Source organism: Petaurus breviceps, unplaced genomic scaffold, assembly GCF_028583685.1.
Source record: "Petaurus breviceps papuanus isolate PSGF00001 unplaced genomic scaffold, PetGlider_PUasm1.0 118, whole genome shotgun sequence".
Classification (NCBI taxonomy): Eukaryota; Metazoa; Chordata; class Mammalia; order Diprotodontia; family Petauridae; genus Petaurus; species Petaurus breviceps.
The window spans coordinates 27,454,937-27,473,092 of NW_027185616.1; the positions used below are offsets into that span (position 1 = coordinate 27,454,937).

An 18,156-nucleotide genomic window follows, 5' to 3' on the forward strand; every position below is an offset into this window, starting at 1 on the left:
CAACCTTCTCTAACTCTCTGTGTCACATAAGGCAGTTCCCAATTTGAGGATAAAATGGTCTGAAATCATGAATTAAACCTGGATAATAACTCTGGGCAATAGTCAAGGATCACAGTTTCTACCTCTTATGATCAGTGTCTCCTCTCCTCACCATACTGTCTTGATTTTTCTCTTAAAAAAATTCAGTAACAAGGTACTTCCTGAAGCCAAAGGGTAATGGGAAAGATTTTAGTATTAACCCTGTGACATATACATCCGAAATATATCTTCATTGTCCTCAGTGCTCAATACTGTGCCTTGTGTGTAGTGAGTGGATGATTAATTTTCTTTTGTTGATGTTATTTTCATTGTGTGTGGGGGGGGGTAGGTTGGGTTGAATGTGAATTTGGGAGCTTTACCCAAAAATATCTAATAGTTCTGGCCGTTGCTTCACCACTACCACCACCACACCATACCCTCAGTTGGAATCCTACCTCTTTAAACTTACTACCTGTATTACTTTGGGCAAATCATTTAAGCATCATGGAGCTCAATTTCCTCGTAATGTAAAAATAAAGGGGTTGAACCAGAATTCTTCTGAGGTACCTTCTGACTTTGGTTCTATTTATTATCCCATGGTCCTTTGAAACGTTCTGTCCAAGGTTACCAAGGATTTCTTAATTGTTAAAATCGTCCTTTTCTGAAAATTCATCTTCATTTGCTTCTTTGAGGCCTTTGACACTTTGAACCTTCTCCTTCTTCCTAGATACTCTCTTCTACCTTGGCTTTCATAACATGCCTCTATGTGTTGGACTGTTACTTCTCTATCTCCTTTGCTGGGTCATTCATATGTCCCACTTTCTAATCATAATTAGAGCTGTTCAGCAGTGGAATAAACCAGCTTTGTGAGGTGATGAGTTTCTTGTCACTGCAGATTTTCAAATACAGTTTGAATGTTCGATTGTTGGGGGGCTTTATGGGGGTTCTTGTCCGGGTATGATTTGGACTAGATGATGATCTCTGAGGTATTTTCTGACTTAGATTCTGAAGGTAAGACTAGCGTGCATTTTGCTTAGGAGTATGAGAAATAAGAATTCCTTTTTGCATTGTACTTTTAATACTGCATCCCTTCAGAAGTAAGGGGAAGTTTTTATTTAAAGGAAATAAGAACTTGTTAATTTCCATTATCAGAGTTTATAGTTTATAATTTATTGATTTTTTTCCACAGGCTGGTGGAATATCTCTGATACTTAAGTCATAGCATAATAGATTTGAAATTGGTCAATACCTTAGAGACCATCTTATTCAAACGTTCAGTGTTACAGATGAATAAACCAAGGCTTAGAAAATAGTCTGTTTAGAAGTGGGCATGGGGGAAGCCAGCTAGCACAGCGAGTAAGAGCACTGGCCCCAGGGTCGGGATGACCTGGGATCGAATCCTGGCTCAGACACTTAGCACCCACCCAGAAACGCCTGGCCATGTAACCTTGAGCAAGTTACTTAACCCCAATTGCTTAGGGGCGGCCAGGTGGCTCAGTGAGTAAGAGCACCAGCCCCAGGGTTGGGATGACCTGGGATCGAATCTGGGCTCAGACACTTAAGCACCCACCCAGAAACACCTGGCCATGTAACCTTGAGCAAGTTACTTAACCCCAATTGCTTAAAAAAAAAAAAAGTGGGCATGGATTATTTTATTTTTTTCAATTACTGAAAATTTTCTTTCACTCATACTTTCACCTTAGCAAGTTTCCAAAGAAACTTGTTCATGTCAGAGAGAGAATGTGTGTGTGTCTGTGTGTGTGTGTCAATCTGCACTGTGAGTCTCCTATAGGAAGTGGGTAGCAAGTTTTCATGAGTCCTCTGGAAATGTAATTATTTATTGCATTGACCATTGGACCAGAGTTTGTAAGTCTTTCTGAGTTGTTTGTTTTCACAATATTGTTGTTATTGTATAAATTGTTCTCCTGGTTCTGATCAGTTCTTTCTGCATCAGTTCATATAAGTTAGAGATGTGTTAGAACCTGTTCAGATTTGCTCAAAAGCTGATTTTACAATTTTCATTGTGAATATTTACCCGTGGAAAATCAGCCAGTGATACAAATTGAGACCTAGTTTATTGTTTTGTTGATTGTCTAAACTTAAGAAAGTGATGGATAAAATGTTATCAATGTAGACATTAAGTGTGTCATACATACATTTTTTTTCTGCAGAAGTCAGTTGTTAAAGTAGCTTACCCTGATATAATTCTTTCTAGCTTTTTTTTTTTAAGTTAATTTATTTTTAGTTTTCAACATTCACTTCTATTCATTTGAAATTTTTTCCCCTCCCTCTCCTTCCCCAAGACCTAGGTTTCTTTAAAACTGTCTTTATCCTCATTTCTTAGGGCACAATAGCATTCTATCACTTTTATATGCTGTTACTGTTCAACTGCTCCATAGTTGATAGATACCACCTCAGTTTCCAGTTCCTGGCCACTGAAAAAGGACTGTTACAAATATTTCTGTGCATTTGAGTACTTTTCCTCTATTTTTGTTCTCTGGGGCATAGACCCTTATGTTGAAATGTATGTACAGTTTATTAACTTTTGTGGCATAGTTCCAAATTGCTTTCTAGAATGGCTAGATTTGCTCACAGCTCTACCCACTGTGCACTAATATGCCCATTTTCCCACAGAATTCAGGACAAATATTGAAAGAGGTGAGATGGAATAGTGGAAAAAAGTGCTAATTGGCCCTGTGACCTTGGACAGTTCACCCAGTCTACAAGAGTTAGTGTCCTTGGCTTTGAAACAAAGGGTTTGGGTAAGATTACCCACATATACAGATTTGTTTGTTTTGAATTTATCTCCTCTTCAAAGAATGTGACTTCTTAGAAGTATTAATTATTAAAGGAATGGCTTAGGTGATCTGTTTTTGTTTTAAAAAAGTTTTTTTTTTAGTATACTTACCAAAAAGTCCCTCTTTGTGAATGTTCATTACTGTAGCATTATGTCATTCTCTTCTCTCTTCCCAATTGTGTCATAAGCTTTTGAAAACACTTCCCCCTAACAACCTCTGATTAGCATCACAAACAATGCATATACTATTAATAATTTGGACCTTAATTGGGGGCAAGGGGAAGAAATCAAAACCCAAGTCACTTTTTTTCTATGTTATTTTCTTCCTCTACTCCCTTAGCTTCCCCTTCTCCTACCCCACACAGTTATTTCATATACTTAAGCTTTCTTGATTTAGAAAAATGTTTGTTGAGATGGGGGGAAGGGTGTGTATGTGAGTTTTCTGGTTATCTGAGTTTTCTAGTTCATTGAAGGAATTGGAAATTTTTTTTAAAATGTAATGTTAGATTTTCTTAATTTCATTGGTGTAGGGAATCCAAATGAATAAAGTGATCCAATGAGGTTAAAATTAATCCAGAGTTTACTGCCCTACAGTCAGATGTGGTTCAGAGAAAGGACAAATTAGAGGTAATTGCTAGGCCAAAAAGACCAGCTCTGGTTAAATTTAAGATGCTTTCATTTAGTGAAAAGAATATTGGACTAAGTACTAGTCTTAGATCTGTGTACTAACTAGTACCATCTCAACCAGTTGTACTGAACTTAGAATCAGGAAGACCTGGGTTAAGATAACCTTTCAGTAAATACCAACTGTGTGATCATTGGCAAGTAACTTAATATCTCATTTCTTCCTGCCTCAGTTTCCTCTTCTGTAAAATCCTGACAATCATAACTGTAGTATCTTCCTTTTAGAGTTGTGAGACTCAAATGAGATGGCATAGGGCGGCTAGGTCGCTCAGTGAATAGAGCATCGGCCCTGGAGTCAGGAGGACCCGAGTTCAAATCTGGCCTCAGACGTGTAAACACAAAACTAGCTGTGTGATCTTGGGCAAGTCACTTAACCCCAATTGCCCTCCAAAAATAACTGAGGACTGCTGATGAACTTTTGGGGCAGCTAGGTGGTGCAGTGAGTAAAAGCGCCAGCCCTGGAGTCAGGAGGACCCAAATTCGGTTCTGGCCTCAGACACTTAATACATACACACACACACACACACAAAATTAGCTGTGTAACCTTGGGCAAGTTACTTAACCCCAATTGCTTTCCAAAAGGCAAAAAAAAAATGTTTTGCAAATGTTAAAGCTTTATATGAATGTCTGTCATTAACGCCTCTCCCTTTCATTCCTCTTCTCCTCCAATGTAGAACCTGTGGAGAGTACATCCACTGGAGGAAGAATATCAATAGATACCCAGTCTGTCAAAACCCAGGAAAGGTGCCACCAACAAAGCAGTGGCCCAGGTGTCTGTAGACAGGTAGAATAAAGCGTGGCAGGCAGCGTGGGTTAGTAGTGCCTGTACCTACTAAACAGGCTCCCTTTAATTCATTCTACACACTCACTCAATCTAGGAGTCCTTCAGACCTTGTTCTTTGTGATCTCTGTGGCACTAACCACGTCAGCTGCCCTGTCTTGGCTGCTCTGTTCCCTTACTATTTGGTCTATTTGATTCCCATTTCTTCCGTTTCACGGAATATCTATTTTGGGACTCCTCTTCCTCCCACTCACTAAAAATAAGCGTTCTCCAGGGTTTTAGTTCCACATTTCCAAATGCTTGCCACATATTTCCATCTAGATGTCTACTCTACCTTCCCCATAACACCCAGAGCTGCTTCTCTACCTACTGTATTACCAGTAGCCCACATTTAGGTTTTAAGGCTAGGTAAGGGTGATCTTCAATACCTCCTTCCCTTTCCCCACATCCTGTTATTTTTTCCTGTATAATAGCTCTCCAATGGGAATGGAAAAGACATCACCCTTGTTCAGCCCCATCCATTATTGCCTCATGCCTGGACTATTTTCAGAGCCCCCCATTTCATCTTTCCCTTCCTCCTTCCCCCATGTAATTACTTCTGTGGAATTAATGAATCAAGACTCTGCCTAGACTACTATCTCTTGCACCATTCCTTTCTGTTTAAATGCTACCCATCCTCCATGAAGCAGCTTCTCTCTTCTCAGAATTTCTTTAGCATATACTACCTTATATTCTATATCTGTGTGTGTTTGTGTGTACACGTGTTTAACATATATGTATGTGTATCTGTATGTGCCCTTCTTTGTGTTTCTAATGGTGCTTAATTCAGTCCCTTGCACTTAAGAAACATTTGTTAGATGAGTGAATGACATAATCCGTTGGGGTATAGGTTGCCTATTTGGTACTCTTCACTAAACAAATCAACAAATATTTATTAAATTACTACTATGTGGGAGACACTGTGTTAGGTACTGGGGATAGGGAGACAAAAAAGGGACAGCTCTTGTCCTCATATATGGGGTGGAAGTGGGGGACAGTTGGGTCCTGGCTACAACAGGCACACCAGTAAGTACAAAGTAATTTGAGGAGAGAGAAATTACTAGTAACTGGGAGGAACTTGGAAGGCTTCAGGGATGAAGTGGTAGGTCCCTTAAGTTGACATCACCTTAAAGAAAGACCGTGATTCTGAGACGGCATCAAGGATTGAGTTTATCGGGGCGGCCAGGTAGCACAGCGAGTAAGAGCACCGGCTCCAGTGTCGGGATGACCTGGATATTGAATCCTGGGCTCAGACACTTAACACCCACCCAGAAACACCTGGCCGTGTAACCTTGAACAAGTTACTTAACCCCAGTTGCTTAGGGGTAGCTAGGTGGCTCAGCGAGTAAGAGCACTGACCCCAGAGTCGGGATGACCTGGATCAAATCCAGGCTCAGATACTCGGCACCACACCCAGAAATAACTGGTCGTGTAACCTTGAGCAAGTCACTTAACCCCGATTGCTTAAAAAAAAAAAAAAAGGATTGAGTTTATCCCAGGCATGGTGCACATCTTTGGAAAGCTACTGCTAGTCCAGCTGGGCTGGAGTACTGCGTCTTCGAAGGCCAAAGATAAGGAAATAAGTCCAGAAAGACAGATTAAATTAGACTTTAAATGCCAAGCTGTGGAATTTGTCTTTCATCATGGAGGAAATTGGGAGTAACTGAAGGTTCTTTAGTAGGAAAGTAGCATTAAGTCTGGCCCTTGTTGTGCATTGTATTTTAGTAGTAGTAGTAGTATTTTGCAAGGCAGTTGGGGTTAAGTGAGTTGCCCAAGGTCACACAACTAGCAAGTGTGTGAGGCCAGATTTGAACTCAGGTCCTCCTGACTCCAGGGCCAGTGCTCTATTCACTGTACTACCTAGCTACCCCCCTCACTTGTGCATTTTAAATGACTGCTAGACATTGTGCTAAGTGTGAGGCACTGTGTACTAGGGACACAAGAGTTTTGTTTTTTTTTTTTAATGGTAGTAAGCATCATCTTTTATCACTAGCACTTACTGCAGGTTTCCATATAGCATATTCTTAATATTTTTTGGAATTAATGAAACAAGACTAGGGGAAAAGAGTCATCCTCCACCTAGCTCTGTCATCTCCCTACCCATTTCTTCCCTTGGACACTGCTGGAAGAAGAGGCCACAGTCCCTTCCCATCTGGTTCTAAAACTCTCCTTATGATCAGTTTTTTCATACTTTATACTTGTGTCCAAAGTACCTGGCATAGGCACTTTGAAAATACTTGTTCGTTGATAAACTCAGCACTCAAGTCTATTCTGGAAATTGTAGATGCCTAGAGGTTTGGCCATTCAAGGTATAGAGGAGGGGAAAAAAGGGAAGTGAAGAAAATAATTTCCTAGTGGTTTGATTTTATGAACTCGGGCAAGAGGGTAGTAAGGGTGGACATATTTCCTTTAGAATAATTCCACAAAAGCACATATAATGCTTTTGAATAAAATTTGTATTTTGAATGATAATCTTTCAATTAAGAATGTTTCATGTTAGCTCTTTTTAATGTCTCAAGCTTACAAAAATTTTATTTTTATTAGATGAGACAAGGAATGAAGAATAAAATTATTTTTAGAATGGGTAGTTCTTAGAAAGAAGAAATCTTATTTTCTATATAGTTCCATAGATTTTTTTAAAAACCCAAATATTTCTATCACTTTACAATTTATCAAGGTCTTTCATATTAATTTTGCCTGATTCTCATGAGCAACCCTATGAACAGAAGAGATATCATTAAATGAGGTTAAGATTTTTACATTTTACTTTTTTTTTTTTTAAATTTTTTCATTTTACAGATTAAGAAATTAAGGCTCAGAGCCTCAGGATCTCAGAAGCCTAGATCTGGGCCATACCATTTCTGATAAAGGCTCTACCACTTACCCTTGACCGTCCAACCTTTGCTTTAAGGTCTGTGCCTCCTGAGGCAGCCTATTTTGCTTATTAATAACTCACTATATTTTTTCTTACATAGAGCTTTTTTGGTAACTTTCATATATTCTTCAAATGGATACAGTAATGTATAGTACAGTGAAAATTATGTTGAACTTGGAGTCACAGGACCTGAGTTCAAATCCTAGCCTGGCCACATACTACTAGTATGACCTTGGGCAAGTCATTTTAACCTTTCCAAGTCAGTTTCCTCGGCTGTAAAAGGATGGGTTGGACTAAGTGACCTCTAAGTGTACCCTTCCAGCTCTAGATATGTAGTCTTACTTATTCTTCTGAGACCCAGCAGGAGAAGCCTGTCTAATCCCTCTTTCACATTCCTTTTTTTTTTTTTTGGAGGGGGAAGGGCAGGTCAGTTGGGGCTAAGTGACTTGCCCAAGGTCACACAGCTAGTTTTTGTGTTAAATGTCTGAGGTCTAATTTGAACTCAGGTCCTCCTGACTCCAGGGCTGGTGCTCTATTCACTGCGCCACCTAGCCACCCTGAACATTCTTTAAAGTCTTTAAAACACTTGAGGACAGATATATCAGTGCCCCTCTACCCCTCACCATCTTAAGTCTTATCCTGGCTAAACTAAGCATTCCTAGTTCCTTACATGGCATAATCTCAAGAACCTTCACTATTCTGGTCTGTCTCCAATTTATCAACATGCTTCTTAAAATGTGGTAGCCAAGGTGTGGACTATGGCTATTACCCCTCTTAATGAAGGGAGCATTAACTTTTGTGGTCGCCATATTGCCCTGCTGACTCATTGACCTTCCAATCCACCTAGTTCCTCAACTCTTTTTTTAAAGAACTGCTGTCTGGTCACATCTTTCCCATCTTATGGTGGTAAAATTGGTTTTTTTCTGAGTATCAGGTGTAAAATTTCAGTTATCCTTACTGAATTTCATCTACTTCCATTCAACCCCCAGTGCCAGCCAGTCTGATCTTTTTAGATCCCAGCCCTAAGTTATCCCAACCCTTTGCATCTAATTTGGGCCCTTCAGGCAACTTCCCCTTTGTGCATCTCCTTCAGTATTTCTTGCTTTGTCAGGAATTTTTTTCTTGAGAGCTTCCTATCCCTCTTGGGTTTACTTCCCTTTGAGAATTTTAGTCATAGGGATCCTGCTTCCTCTCTCTGAAGCCCCTGACATCTCTTCTCTTGCATCATTGTCATCATCACCATCATCATCATCATCACTGCTTTAGGGTTTGCAAAGCATTTTACAAATATCTCATTTTACCCTCTCAAGAACCCTGAGAGGTAGCTACCATTATTGTCCCCATTTTGCAGATGAAGAAACTGAGGCAAACGGAAGTTGAGTAACTTCTTCAGGGTCACACAGCTAATAAGTGTCTTAGGCTAACATTGAACCCAGGTTTTCTATCCATTGCACTACCCAGTTGCCTTTAGGCTTCCTCATGGTTTGGCTTTACTTTATAAATTCTAAAATAAAATAGTCATTTCACCTCATTTTCTTCACCATGCAGTTCCTCCTAGCGGCAGCTAGGTGGTATTGGTGGATAGAGCTCTGGGCCTTGAGTTAGGAAGATCTGAGTTTGGATCCTGACTCTGCCTTTGTAACCTTGATTGGGTAAGTCACTGAACTTCTGTTTGCCTCAGTTTTCTTAGCTGTAAAATGGAGATGACAAAAGTACCCACCTCTCAGGGTCATGAGGATTAAATGAGATAATATTTACACAATTAGAAAATGCTCATTTTATCCTTCCTCCTTGTTGGTAAGAACCTGATCCATAAAATAGTTGCACCTGTTCCTTCCAGGTTTCTGAAGGTCGAAATGAGCCTTATGCCAATCCAAGAATCTATTAGCTTTCTGGTTTTCAGTTTAAGCAAGTTTCAGCAGATGTTAGTATCCTCCTGGATCGTGCCATGGTTCTAGGTTTGTGACTTATTTTCCAAACTCATTTGTCTCTTTATTGTTTTCGGTATACTGCTGCTAGTATAATCCCACAACATTATGACTGGTTTTTCCTCCTTCCTTGGACCTTAGACTAGTTTGTGTCCCCCTTTCTGGTTCCTGCTTTTCCTTCTATGACGACCCCCTTTATACAATACTAGTCCAATGAGCTGTCTCCATCTCCTCCACTTTTACCTGTCCTGTATAATAAGGTATATGGCTCCAGAGCCAAGATCCAGTGAAAGTTTTTCAAGCTAAGGAGATGGGTTGGGGTGTGGGGGGAAGCCCCTGCTTTCAAACTCAGTCTCCTGGCAGAAAGGACAAAGCAGGGAGGAGCGAGTAGAACAGTGGAAACAGTGGTATTAAAGATAAGTAAAAGTATTGCAAAAATAATGTAAATATAATATAAATAATAGTGCAAATAATGTAAAAATAATAATGTAAAGATAAAGTAAAGCTTGCTGGAAAACCAGAAGGTACAAAGGGAGATAGAAGAGGATTCAGTAGAAGGTAGGATGGTGCAGTGGAGAGGACATGTGATTTGGAGCAAGAGACCTGGGCCTTGAGTCTCCCTACTTGCCTGTTTGACCTTGGGTTAGCAGTGATGTTTGCTACAAATTGCAATGGAGAGGCTATGTGCTATTAGGAAAATTGCATACAGATTTTCATAAACCAGTCCTTTGGCGGGGGGGGGGTAGAGAGGGAAGGCAGGGTAATTGGGATTAAGTGACTTGCCCAAGATCACATGGCTAGTAAATGTTAAGTGTCTAAGGCCAGGTTTGAACTCAGGTCTTCCTGACTCCAGGGCCAGCGCTCTATTCACTGTGCCATCGAGCTGCCCCATAAACCAGTCTCAGTGTCAGTGGACAAGGATAAGTTAGGGAACTTCTGGGCTTCTTTGCAAATCTATAAACAAATTCTCACACATCATAACCCTGAAGTTCTAGGGGTTCAGCTTTTTTCCTTTTGTATTTGTACATTTTAGTTGCAACCACTAGAGGGGGATATTCTCACATATTAAAATCTTTCTTTGTCTACTCTGTTAAGTAAGCCAGCCTGGTCCCTATGTTTTTTTAGAGAGGGTGTCATAGGTGACCTAACCTTAACCGATACAATTTTGTAATTAAGATTTGTAAATAAGATGTGTAAAAATTTTTTATTAAGATTTTAAAATAATTTTTAAATTTTTAATTTTAAATAAGATTTTTAAATTTGTAAATAAGATTTGTAAGAAGGCTTCTTGTTGACTGAGCCAAATACTGACATGATTATGACTTTCACTTGGCCTCTAGGGTGGGTGGGTTTTGGGGGGTTTTTTTGGTCCGGTTTTTTCTTTTTCTCCTTAGCATAATACCATCTTATGTGTGGGGAGCAAGGAGAGAAAAAGAAAATTTTTTTAGTTTTTTTTTCCACTTGAGAATGATTATAATAGTTACTTACACTTTTTGTCTGTATCATTGGTTTTTGCCTTTACCTTCATTTTCATGGGAAGACTCTAGTTCAAATTCCATGTCACACAGATTTTGGTTTTGTGATGATTGGCAAGTCACTTAAATTCTCGGTGGTCTCGGCACTTTTATAAGACTATAAGTTGCAGAAAAGTTGTCCAACTGTGCTGGTAGGTGGATTTTTCTCACTAGGCACTTCCCTATACCTGTGAAATCACAGGTCCTTATTTCTCTCCTTTTCCTACCCAGAGAACCATCCCTTATAACAAAGACTTTTGAAAAAGCAGTTCAAAAAATCAGTGAACCCATTTTTTCCATATCTAACAGTATATACAACAGACCACACCCATACCTAGACCCCCATCTCAGCAAAATAATGGAGGGGAGGTGTTTCAGTCTCACTTCAGTCACCCCAATTTCACCTCGCCCCCCCCCCCCACACACACACACCCAGCTCCTTCTTAGGAGATGACCTTACTGGTGAGGAATTGAGAACGTCAGAGTCAGTCATCAAACAATTATTAAGCACTTAACCAGACACTGTTCTAAGTACTGGGAAGACAAAGAAAGGCAAAAAATAACCTGCTTTCAGGGAGCTCACAGTCTAATTGGGGAAGACAGTTTGTAAACAACTATGTACTGATGAGCTATAAATAGGAAATAATCATATTCACATTTTTCTAATTTGGCATTATAGTTATTTAGTGTTCAGTGTAACCTTATTGTTGTTTTTATTTTCATTGTTGGAGATGCTGAACATTTTCTTGTTCTTTCGTTTCCTGGTCTAATTAACGATAGGTCACTTTAAAACTCAAATTCTGCTTTTAGAATTATGAAATAGTCACTTTCTTTTTTTAAACAACAACTAAGCTAATTGTCAGTTGGGGATTACCAGATGTTCGTCAAGAACACCACCCACTACAGTTGTTTGGAGGATTAGTTGGAATCCAGGAACGCATTACTGTCAAACTGTTTGCGTTTTGTTAATTATTCCTGTGGTACCAAAGCTTCATTCCTTATTTTCACGTGACTTTTTTTCTCCCTGTGGATGAAGCCATGCCTCTTTTTTTTCTTTTCTTTTTTGCTCCCCATGAATCTGAATCTACAATCTTATTAATTTGACCTGCCTTTGGCTATGTGGGGAGGTTAGCAACAGGCGAACCAAATGATCCCTAGGGTCCCTTCCAACACGTAGACTCAGTGGTCATTTATAGTCTAACCCATACCTGACCATCCTCTTGCCTTAAATTCTTCCTGCTTTCAGACTCCCCACCAAAGAACTTCAGCATCTCCCAGATGTTGTGATGTGACATTATTTAATGAAATAACAATTCAGATCTGTTTTTCTTTTTCCTGAATGAGGAAAAACCGCTTCATCCTATGGAAGCCCATTCCATTTTTGTCAGGCAGCAGTCAACAAGCATTTATTAAGCTCTTACTCCGTGCCAGGCTCTGTGCTAAGCTCCTGGGATACAAAGAAAGACCAGAACAGTCACTGACATTAAGAGAGCTCCCTGTCTAAACATCCAAACAACTATGGATATATAAGTTACATACAGGGTAAACGAAGTCATTTTGAAGGGTAACTGTTGTTTAGCAAGGTTCTCCTTATTCGGCATTTGCCATTCTGCGTTTTCCATCCCTTGAAGACCACTTCCTAAGGCATCTCTGAATCTTCACATTTCATATTCTGCAGTTTTTGCTTGTCCAAGATCCAGTCTGGAGCCACGCCTTTCCATTTTAGCATTCTGTCGGTGCTCTTATCTATAGGGTAGTATTGGGATGGAGGAGAGGACATTCCTCTGCTTCTGAGAAATACTGTGCATGAGAAGAATTCTCTTTAACCTTCTTCCAGTTCTTCTGGCCCAGGCTGCTTCCAAGTCTTACAAGAGACAAACAATTATTTCTCCCTCTGGCAACTTAATTCTTACCATCTCAGAGCCACACCTGGATTCTGAGTGACTTGCTTTCTCTCCCTCACTTCCCCCCCAAATGAAACTGAATCATAGAGCCTCTAAGGGAGATTTTCTAGCTAAAGATTAGGAAAGATGCATGTATAGTATAGAGGAGAGTAGAAACATTACTGTATAATATGAGAATGAGTGAAAAGTGACTTCATCTGTTTTTGCTGAAAATTCCTTAATAACCCTTAGCTCAATTGTTTTTCTTCTCCTCTTCAACCTTTCTTCCATCTTTCTCCCAAATTATACTTTTTAGTCATTTTTTTCGTATCTTTTCTGCCCCTTTGCTTTTAAGATGGATAGATAGTGTACACCAACAGCACCTGAAAACCTACCCTGCTTTAGTCCTTTTAAAACTGAAGCTGAGGAAGTACCCTCAGGAAATGGATTGGAACCTGCCCATTCATTTGACTCAAAGAAATTTAGTGGATGGGTCCTCAAGAAATTTTGGAAAAAATCTTTCTTCCAGTTGAATATTTAGTTGTTATTAGGATTGAGACTTGAATTTGTTTGGGCTTGTGTATTGTCATAAAGTACACTCAATAAAAAGTTGCCACATATAAAAATGTTGGCAAATTTCCTAGTTTATTTGAAGTCATACATAGTTCATATAATCTTATAGATTTGTGAGGAATAGACATTTTTGAAGTAGTATTTCTTCCTCTCTTTCGTAAAGAAATATTTCTAGTAAACTTTTAAAAATTATTTTTATTTCTATCTTTTGCTTTTTACATTGTCTACAATTCACAACATATTCTTCCCCCATCCCATAAAGCCATGTCTTATAACCAAAAAAAAAAATTTACAAGAAGGAAAAAGCCAGTAGGGACAGATCATCAAAACTAACCACTTTTTATTTAATGTTTGACATTATATGCAGTGTTCCACATGCAGTGTGTCTCTTCCACTTTATATTTCTCTTGTGGGGCCAGTCATAGGTGGTATTTATAATTTCACAGCATTCAGTTTTGCTTATTTAGCTGTTGCCTCTTTCTATTTATGTTGCTGTTTTCTTGATAATCTCTAGTAAATATGTTTGTTAAAAGAAATTTTTGTTTTGTAAAACTGAGCTTGCATTTGCTAAATTTGTGTATTATAAGGGAAAAACATATGGTAGAGAATTATTTCACGCCAGTCATCTTAACATAGACAGTTGTCCTACTTTGCCAATGAGTTTGAGTAACATTTCTTGCGTGTCTTGTCTTGTTCGGGAAATGTCTTATTTGGCTTTTTGGTGTTCTTTATAGTTTTGCCGTCATCTAAGCTCCCGACTTAGAAACAAGTTGTATTTTGAAAGTTTCTTTTTAATTTAATCATTTAGAACTCAGAACGCAACTTTTCGTAGAATAGTTGGAAGGACCTTTTTTTTTTTTGAAAGGATCTTTATGAAATATAAAAATAGGAGGAAAGCCAGACCCAGAAGAATGGTGTACAATGCTGAATAGGATGAGGGAAAATAAACAAGAATGAATGAACAGAGAATCCCAGTGGCCACTTTAGAGGGAGAAACTGAAGTGTTACACATTCTGTATAGAAGTTAACACAGTTATAGCCTATTGATGTCTGATGCTGTTTATTTCAAGAAAATTAATTTAGTCGGCAACTTTTGTCTTTACGTTAGAGACATTTTAACCACCACTCCCAGAGTTAACTCTCTTTTGTTAAAAAGAAGGTCGGTTAAATAAGAAGTTTCCAATGGAGCAATCCTTAGTTGCCTTTCACTCCTCAATTCGGTTAATTATCCCTTAGTTAGTTTTTTGGTAGAGTTTGACTTCTTTTGGACCATCTTTTCATTTAATTAGTAGTCATTGAAGACAACTGTTCTCTTCCTTCTTATTTTATCCTGCATCTTCTGGTGCAAATTTTCTCTCATGTTTCCTCTGAGTTCCTTATATCTGTGCTCACTTTAACATAAAATTCCTATAAATAAAATACAAACAGTATTTTAATGATTGTCTTCCAGTTTTGACTTTTACAAGTTTTTCTTTTTTTACCTTTGCCAATTTGCATGATATGAGGTAAAACCTCATGAGTCGTTTTGCCCTCGTGCAGTGGGCATCTTACTTGAGATAAATATAACCTTGAGTAGATTTAATTTGCATTTCTCCTACTGCTAGCGATTTGGAATATGTTTTCACGTAGTCACAAATAAACTGCATTTCTTTTGAAAACTCTTTGTATACTTTGACCACTTAACGAGTAGAACATGCTTGTGATATTTCATATATGTGTCAATTTTGTGTATATTGAAAAATACATCAAAATTTTATCTGTGATACAAATGATTTCCTTATCCTGATTGTTTCGCAGATAATTCTGCGTTGATTTTAGTATTTCAAAATCTTTTCTATGTATTCCCAATTATCTCTTTATTTTACTTTATGTTCTCTTCTATCCATTTTTTAGTTAAGAATTTTCCCTCAACAGTAGTTGGGAAAGGTGCCTGACCTCATTTTATTTCTTTTTTATTTCTTTTTTTTTTTTTTTTTTTACTGTGTGACATTTTATGGTCAGCTCAAATCTCCACTGTCTGAAACTGTGTTCTTGACCTGATTTTTGCTTAGCTCTTTTTTAGCTTTTCCAGTAGTTTTTATTTCTGAAAAGCTAAACTTCTAATAAAAAATAGGATAAGAACAAAAAGAAAAATGTTATCCATGGCTCTTTGGCTGCAAAAGCCTTAATGTTGTCATAATGTAAATTTGTTACAGAAAAATAATAGTCTCAGCACTATAGTTTCAAGTGGTCCTGTTTTAGTGTTAATGATTAAATAGGGATAAAGACTAAACTTGTGATTTCTTGGGAATAAGGAATTCCAGAAAGATAGAAAGGTCCAACTTAGGAAGGCCTTAGGAAGTTAAGTAGAATGCTGATGCTTAAAGAAAGACAGCTGGGGGGTGGCTAGATGGTGCAGTGAATAGAGCACCGGCCCTGGAGTCAGCAGGACTTCAGTTCAAATCCAGCTTCAGACGCTCAACACAAAACTAGCTCTGTGAATTTGGGCAAGTCACTTAATCCCAGGTGCCCTACCTTCCCTGCTCCAAAAAAAAAAAAAAAAAAGACAGCTGTGATTCAGGAAAAAGTAAAGTAGAAATTTGTAGACATTCACAGAACCACAAAAATTAAAAATTAGAAGGGATTACAAGGGATTCCCTAGTCTAACCTGTGCCTAAAACAGGAATCTCCTCTGTTACTTTCCCAGCAAGTGGTTATCCTATACAGCTGAGCCCAAAAGAATTTGGAAATATGCTGGATTAAATTTTTTCTTTAGACTTATCAACATAAAAAAAAGGGAAACAATTGAATAAGCATTTAGGTTTTTTTTTTTTAAGGTAGGGGACTGATTACATAGTGGTTTGTATCAATTACTTTACTGAATCCTAACAGTTCTCTGAAGTAGGTAATATAGGTAGTAGGACTCATTTGATGAAGAAATTTATGTTTGGAAAGAGATTTGTGGTCACCTGGTTATTAGAACTTAAATCAATGTCTTCTGGTCCTATGTTTGGAATTCTTCCTATGTTATTTTTTTTTTTTAAGCAATCGGGGTTAAGTGACTTGCTCAAGGTTACACGGCCAGTTATTTCTGGGTGGGTGCTAAGTATCTGAGCCCGGATTTGACCCCCAGGTCATCCCGACACTGGAGCCGGTGCTCTTACTCGCTGAGCCACCTGGCTGCCCCTCTTCCTATGTTATAATGAAAAAAGGGTAAGAGAGATGGAGAGAAAGAAGGAAAAGGGAAATTAAGTGGGGTAGGTAGACAGAATTAGTCATAAAGAGAGGGGAAAAAAAGATTATCATGGAGTTACCATGATAATTACCAAAAATTACTAAGAATTTTTGAAGTGATATTTCATTTTTACAACTATATAGGCCTATCTGGGGATATAATCTCAGACACTTGTTTTGTGGGACTTGTGAAGCAATGCCATACTGTAGTGTCCCATAAGAGACAGAATTATTGTTATGTATTGAGAAGGGAAAAAATCCTTTGGATTATCTATATATTTATATATATACACACACATATATATGTGGGGGGTGGGGGAGTCTTAAAATTAAGCAATTTTGTACCTCATTTTTCAGCTCTACCTGGGATTGTTTTGAGATTCTTAGAACTTTCCTTTTAAAGTGCCTCGAGACAGCATGGGGCCTAGAAGATTTGCTGGCTTGAGTAGACACACCAGACACAGCAGAAGAAAATCTCTTATTTTAATTGCAATTGTACTCTTGGTTTAAGCTTAAGTCACTGTTTTGGTATGTGATTAAATGGCAATCGTGCATTATTTCTGGTAGGCAAATATTCCTTCTGAGCTTTGGATCAGGAAAAACTATTCCTTTTAGAATCCCACACCTTGGGAACAGGAAATTAAATGATGTTTTACTTTGCAGCAGCTATTTTAAACTGATTTCAGTTTCTCCATGACTCGAAGGAAAGATCAGATAGTTCTGTTTCCTGGCTCACTCGTGAATTCAAGCATTACTGGATCAACAGAACGTGAATGCTGAGCAGACTTGCTTCTGCTTACCACGGGGGGGAGGCACTAAGAGAGACTTGATATTTTGTGATTCAAGAAATCAGTCATTCAGGGAGCATCAGAGATGTTTCTTTAAACAAACCTTCTACATCCGGTTCAGGATGTGATTCTAGCTTCCTCTTTATTAGCTGAGGCATTGAGACTTGGGGATAACAGACTGAAATCATGTACATTGTGAAACCCATCTTATAGCTTGTTGGCATCAAACTACCCCCTTCCTTTAGGCCAGAAATGACACTTTAAAAAACAACAAAGTACCCATTCTAATTTATTCACTGCTAATGAAAAGACTGGACATAAGAGGAAGTGAAGAAATAGAGGGTCTGTGCAATCTGTACTTTGACACCTCAGTAGATGAATAATTAAGATTTGACTGAGTTTTACTTTTCATTTCATTTTTATAGGACAACCAAAAGACCTCAGACCTTCTATGACGGAAGCCATGCCTGCTCGGGAGGAGTGTGTCACATTCCAATGGCTGAACCATTTTGCTCTAAAACCAGAGAGGTTAGTAGAGTAACTGAAAGCCCAATCCAAATTTGTGATGTGGCATGGGGAAAAGACATTTGTCACGTCACTGATTTTAAAGAGCTGATTTGTTGACTAGGCTTTCGTTCCCTTTTCCCCTTCACTCTTCCACATACGTCTCAGTGAAAGTAGGTCAAAACGAGTATATTTTTGGGTCGTAGACATAAAAGTAACTGTTTCCCTGTGAAGACTTCAAATCCCTGCGTGGCAAACACCTCAGAATACATCCAAAATTGCTTCTTTACAGAAATCTCTTTAAGCCTCTTGTCCATTTTGTGAAGGCTGGTTTCATTAAAATATTATGTGCTGTGAATCTGCTTTCCTGGGCCCCTCTAAACATTAATACTTCACAGTATGTTGAAAGCAAATGTGCACATGAGAAGTGCTACTGTTAGCCTTCCACATTCTGACCCTCTTCTTCCCTCAGGATTCTTGCTGTATTGTACATGACAGTAAGGGAAGGTACCAGTATCAGTTGGCTTCTCTGTGATGCAGTGGATGAAAGGGCTGGAAT

The 18,156-nt window shown here is 38.5% G+C and overlaps 1 protein-coding gene across 1 annotated transcript in view; it reads left to right on the forward strand.

Annotated features, from left to right (window-relative positions):
* MTAP (methylthioadenosine phosphorylase) overlaps positions 1-18,156 on the forward strand; it is a 53,546-nt gene that overhangs the window by 22,278 nt on the left and 13,112 nt on the right. The window contains exon 5 of the mRNA XM_069087504.1: positions 17,519-17,621. Coding sequence (XP_068943605.1) covers positions 17,519-17,621 — 103 coding nt within the window. The remainder of the gene's footprint in view (positions 1-17,518; positions 17,622-18,156) is intronic.